The following is a 5,813-nucleotide window of genomic DNA, read 5'->3' on the forward strand; positions in this document are numbered from 1 at the left end:
CCATCCCCCCCCCCCCCCCTCCTTTTTTCATTCTGGGTTGTTTTTGTATTTTGGGGTTTACACTATACTTATTATCTTAATTCATGTATGCTCAAATGAACAAATGCATTTCGTTCCCAATTCATGTACACTCAATTGAACCAATGAATTCCATTCCTAATTCATGTATATTCAATTGGGCAAATACACTCCTTTCCTAATTGCGCAGGGGCGACAACAAGCAAGATGCACACAGCCGTCAAGATATCACCGCGGTATAAAGAACCGGTCATCCACGTACTCGATGCGTCGAAGTCAGTGGTGGTGGTGGGATCACTCAAGGACGAAAAGGTGAGCAAGGATAGGATAGGATATTTAGAATAAGATAGGGTATTCAGATTAGGATAGGATATTTAGAATAGGATAGGATATTAAGAATAGGATAGGATATTAAGAATAGGATAGGATATTTAGAATAGGATAGGGTATTCAGATTAGGATAGGATATTTAGAATAGGATAGGATATTAAGAATAGGATAGGATATTTAGAATAGGATAGGATATTTAGAATAGGATAGGGTATTTAGAATAGGATAGGGTATTTAGAATAGGATAGGATGTCTGACGGCTGTTTTTGTTGTTGATATCGGGTTTGTAGAGTGTTTATGGGCATGCCAATGTATTGTGGATAGGTTATACGGATTCACTTCTATGAAGTAAATACTATCACAGTTGACAGTTAGTTGGGTTCTCTGAAGTGTAGGAGTATATTAAATAGGGCTCGTTGAGCAGAGCGGTTTCTAGGTATCGCCCATCGCCCATTAGACTATACTCGTCAAAGATACATAAGCGCTTTCGGCTTTTGATGTAATAGGTATATGATGCTTACTATGTACACCAACTATGCACACACGTATGTGATACATTTGTACATATGTACTTGCATATATGATACACACATACGTATGTTATATATTTATACATCTATACGTGCATATATAATACACACACGTATGTTATACATTTGTACATATGTACTTGTATATATAATATACACATACATATGTTAATGTACATATGTACATATGTTTGCATATATAACACACACACACTCACATATGTTATACATTTGTACATTTATACTGGCATATGTACATATATTCCTTTTTGCTTGTGTGTATTCAGACAAGCATACCGCCTACTTATACCACGTGTATCTGTACACATCATGCACAGGTGAAATCCGAATACATTACCGAGATCGCAGAAGAGTACGCAGAGCTGCGAGAGGATCACTACGACTCGCTCAAGGACCGTGTCTACGTGAAAATGGAGGTATGCATCTATTTTTAGCTCGCCAGGGTTCTATTTTTAGCACAGACCGTGGATGAGGGGGGCTCGGGGAATAAAGCCTTATGGCCTTTGAGCCTGCTGGTTTTTTGTAGAGAGGTTTGGCTGAGTTGTGGGTACTCACCCCTGTACCCGTACATCGGAAGTACTTCTTTCCGGATCTGAACCAACAGTTCTAACGTTTATTGCCCTATCGCTCTCCCAGCACCCTGTCTCAGGCCAAGAGTCTAAACGTTTATTTCTCTCGTCCTCTCCCAACATCCCATCTCAGGTCGCGCGCAAAAACGCGTTCAAGATCGACTTCACCCAGTACCCTACCCCTGTACCGGCCCAACTGGGCAATGTTGTGTTCAAAGACTTCGACCTGGAAGAGCTCCTGCCGTACATTGATTGGAAACCGTTCTTTGAAGTGTGGCAGCTGCGAGGGCGTTACCCGAACAGAGGGTATCCCAAGATATTCAAAGACAAGACTGTGGGAGAGGAGGCCAAGCGGCTGTTTGATGAAGCACAGGATATGCTCAAGGACCTCATTGCCAGCAAGAAGATCAAGGCCGCGTAAGTCTACCACGGATCTCTCTCTCTGTGTTTCTCTCCCTCTCCATATGTGTGTGCGCGTATATATATATGTATATGTATATAAATGCATAAATATATATATGTGTGTGGTGTGTGTATGTATGCGTGTGGGACATGAAAAACTTCGTGACTACAAGATATTCTTTGTCTCTGTGTGTATGTATCTCTATCTGTGCGTGTGTGCTAGAAAGAACGAACGCTTTGTACTTTCATATAAACGTACGCAGTGACATTTGCGGCTTTTAACCGTCCCGTGTAATTGCCGTATCGATCATGGTTGAGTTTATGAATCTGTTCTTTTTCGTGCGCCTGAACTGACTGCAGTACCGAACTTTTTGTTCGTTTATGCATACGCAGTGGTATTTGCGGCATCTACCCGGCCAACAGCGTGGGCGATGACATCGAGGTGTACACGGACGAGACCCGCACAACGGTATGCTAAAATTTATCTTTTTTAACAGTATGCTTAAATTTATCTTTTTTAACGGTATGCTAAAATTTATCTTTTTTTTAACGGTATGTTAAATTTATCTTTTTTAACGATAAATTCAAAAATAACTGGAGAAATCACGTCAGTAGTACTTGAGAAAACTGATATTCAGTCTGACAAGAAGGCTGATCGCGATCGTAGGAACTGTTTTTTTGTGCGAACACATCGCAACGCGCTATGTAACTGGTGATATTACTCGGCCTGCACACCACATGTTCTATATCATTCAGTGATCTTGTTGAAATAACACTTACTCAAATACGCCGAAAGATAGCGTTTGATAAAGTGTTTGTTGTAATTGGTAAAATATTTCCTGGTTAGAAAGGCTAACGTTAAATCTTTAACACTAGTTGAGTGGATGCCTATGTATATTTTGCCCTTCGACCGTTTAAAAACATCACGGGTGCACTATACTCAAACGGCTATAACAGCTATCACACATACACGCACGCACACACATATATATATTATATATGTATATATGCTCATCCTATTCTCAGAAACCGTGTATCTTGATTGTAGAATTACGCCCGACTGAATGGCGCTATAGTCAGTTGTCCGCATGTTGTCTTGATCCATACGTGGCCAACCTCCATCCAACAACATTTTCTTCATAATATCCGAATCATGCTGGTGCACTATACTTCTCCATGTCATTATCACTGTACGGATCCATTCCGTTATAACTATTCTTACGCGTATCATTGTCGTCTTCTATCCACAGGTGAGCCATACCTTCTATAACCTGCGTCAGCAAGCCGAAAAGGACGCTCGCTCCGATCCCTATTTCTGTCTGTCCGATTTCGTGGCCCCAAAAGATTCGGGCATTCCCGATTATTTGGGAGGGTTTGCGGTCAGCTGTGGGTTCGGTGTTGAGGAATTGTCCAAGGTGTACGTGGATAACCATGACGACTACAACTCTATTATGGTAAAGGCCCTGGCGGATCGACTGGCGGAGGCATTCGCAGGTAGGTTTGTATGGATGCAAACCGAGTTTATTGTATGGTCGTAAACTGAGTGTATCGTTTGGATATCAAATGTAAACTATATTATTGTTATCAAATACACTATATTGTATGTTTATGGAATGGATTATGCCAATGCTGATTGTATGAATGCGTGACCTTGTATTATATATATATTTGCTACAGTGAGTGGTTTATTTTTGGATGGATTTTGTTGGGGGCGTGGGGTTGTCTATGGCGTTTCGTGTACTTTTGATCTTGCAATTACTTTTTTGCGACAGTGAGTGGCACATTATTGGGTGGAGTTGTATGGTGTTTTGTGTGAACGTTTGATCTTGTATTGTCACATTTACCACATTACGTAGACTCTGTTGGATATAATTTATTGAAGTGAGAGTTGATATGGTACCGATGTTTTATAAATATTGAATGCTGTGTTCATATGTGTGACAGTATGTGACCTCTATTGATCTGCTTCAATAGCACATCTCCACTGATCTTCACACGGCTTTCCGACAATCATTCCTCACAAGCGATGGAGTATGCGTCGGAAATACCTTTCATACTTTATGCTCCTGTATCCATTTTTAGAACTCGTATCTACTCTGGAATCCGAATCGCGGTTAAAATGTTAAAAATCACATTCCTTTCCCGCTCCACAGAGCTCCTGCACGAGAAGATGCGTCAGCAGTACTGGGGCTACGCCAACGAGGAGAACATGTCGGCCGAAGAATTGCACAAGATCAAGTACGCGGGTATCAGACCCGCACCTGGATACCCTTCACAACCGGACCATACGGAGAAACGGGCGCTATGGGATTGGTTAGACATTGAGAAAGAAACAGGAATCGAGCTAACGGAGTCGCTGGCTATGAGCCCCGCGGCGTCGGTCTCTGCGCTGGTGTTTGGTAACCAGAAGGTGTGTGACATAGAACACGTACGTGTATGTCGAACTTATATATATATATGCATACACACTCGCACTCACACTCACACATCTATCTATCCATCTATCTATCTATATCTATATCTATACGAGTTCTCAGTAGTGCCACAACTCGGCGTACACCATCGCTAGTTCTATTGTGCTGTAAAGTTTGAGTCCTAATGAGATATATAACTCATCCATGTACTCAGAAGTATCGCCCCCCGGAGCATGTATACAATGTTTGCCATCACACAACGTATGCAGACTGGGTCCATTCATACGCCTCTTCTTCGTTTGTTATACGATCGCATTTCTGCAAAGATACCGAACTATACCAATTACCAAGGTAGTATTGTCGTCGCTTTGCTAAGTATCAAATGATTCCGTTTCCGTTGCAGTCCGAATACTTTGCCGTAGGTAAGATGACTAAGGAACAGATTGACGACTATGCCAACCGAAAGAACATGCCCATCGACGAAGCCGAACGATGGATGAACTCCAATTTGGCCTATGAACTCGATTAAGCAGCCGATATATTCAGGAACACTAGATATAAGGACGCCTCCTGAATTCGGGAACTGAGAGAAAATGGGTCTCCAGAATTGAGGATAGCTTGCAGTTGGGTTGAGGTTTACTTACCCTCCCCACACGGTCTAGAGATTAGCTAGATACTAGAGTACAATAGTGGCGACCGAAAGTCAGGATATGTTATAGGGCTGGCATAGCCTATTGAGGCTTGCGTATGTTGGTTAGGGGTTAGATAGTCTCGTTCATTAGACGTGTCGTAGGTTGTACAAGAACATGTTACACAAAGTGTGTACTGGTAGTAACAGGTGCGTATCGTTGAGAAGGAGTACCTGCTGAATGTGTGGGCACGCTCCCCATTGAGAGCTGAGGTGACCATCCCAGCTGGAGCTTAGAGGACAAGGGTTGTGATAGGAAGTGGAAGCTGTTCTTGCATACACACTATGCTGCACATAGATCAGCAATACCATTGATAAAATATATTAACACAAGTTTATCGTCCTCTCAAGGAATAATAAAATATTTTGAAATACTGAGAATGTTGGGATTAGGGACAAGATTGAAAAAAAATCTTACGTTCTATAATGTAACGTCTATATATATATATATATATATACGCACACACGCACACAAGCACACATATGTGTATTATATAATATATTATTTGTTATATATTATATATTATACACTATATATTATATATATATATTTATATATCTATATCCATATTATTATATTATTATATATATACATGTTTTTATATTTATATAAATACATACATACATACATACATACATACATACATACATACATATATACATACATACATACATACATACATACATACATACATACATTCATACATACATACATACATACATAAATACATACATCCATTCATACATACATATATACATGCATATATTTATTATATATATATATATATATGTGTGTGTTATATTATATTATTATTATTTATTTATATACTATATATTATAC

At 40.0% G+C, this 5,813-nt stretch overlaps 1 protein-coding gene across 1 annotated transcript in view; it reads left to right on the plus strand.

Moving 5' to 3' along the window:
* Positions 1 to 5,352, plus strand: part of SARC_05875 (methionine synthase) — a gene marked incomplete at its 5' end in the record, with an annotated part of 14,313 nt that extends 8,961 nt beyond the window's left edge. Inside the window, 7 exons of the mRNA XM_014300249.1 lie at positions 209 to 330; positions 1,217 to 1,315; positions 1,602 to 1,885; positions 2,264 to 2,339; positions 3,121 to 3,364; positions 4,024 to 4,280; positions 4,688 to 5,352. Of these exons, the coding sequence (XP_014155724.1) occupies positions 209 to 330; positions 1,217 to 1,315; positions 1,602 to 1,885; positions 2,264 to 2,339; positions 3,121 to 3,364; positions 4,024 to 4,280; positions 4,688 to 4,813 (1,208 nt within the window). The 3' untranslated portion in view covers positions 4,814 to 5,352. The remainder of the gene's footprint in view (positions 1 to 208; positions 331 to 1,216; positions 1,316 to 1,601; positions 1,886 to 2,263; positions 2,340 to 3,120; positions 3,365 to 4,023; positions 4,281 to 4,687) is intronic.
* Between the last annotated feature and the right edge of the window lie 461 nt (positions 5,353 to 5,813).

The sequence above is a fragment of the Sphaeroforma arctica genome, assembly GCF_001186125.1.
Source record: "Sphaeroforma arctica JP610 unplaced genomic scaffold supercont1.395, whole genome shotgun sequence".
NCBI lineage: Eukaryota > Ichthyosporea > Ichthyophonida > Sphaeroforma > Sphaeroforma arctica.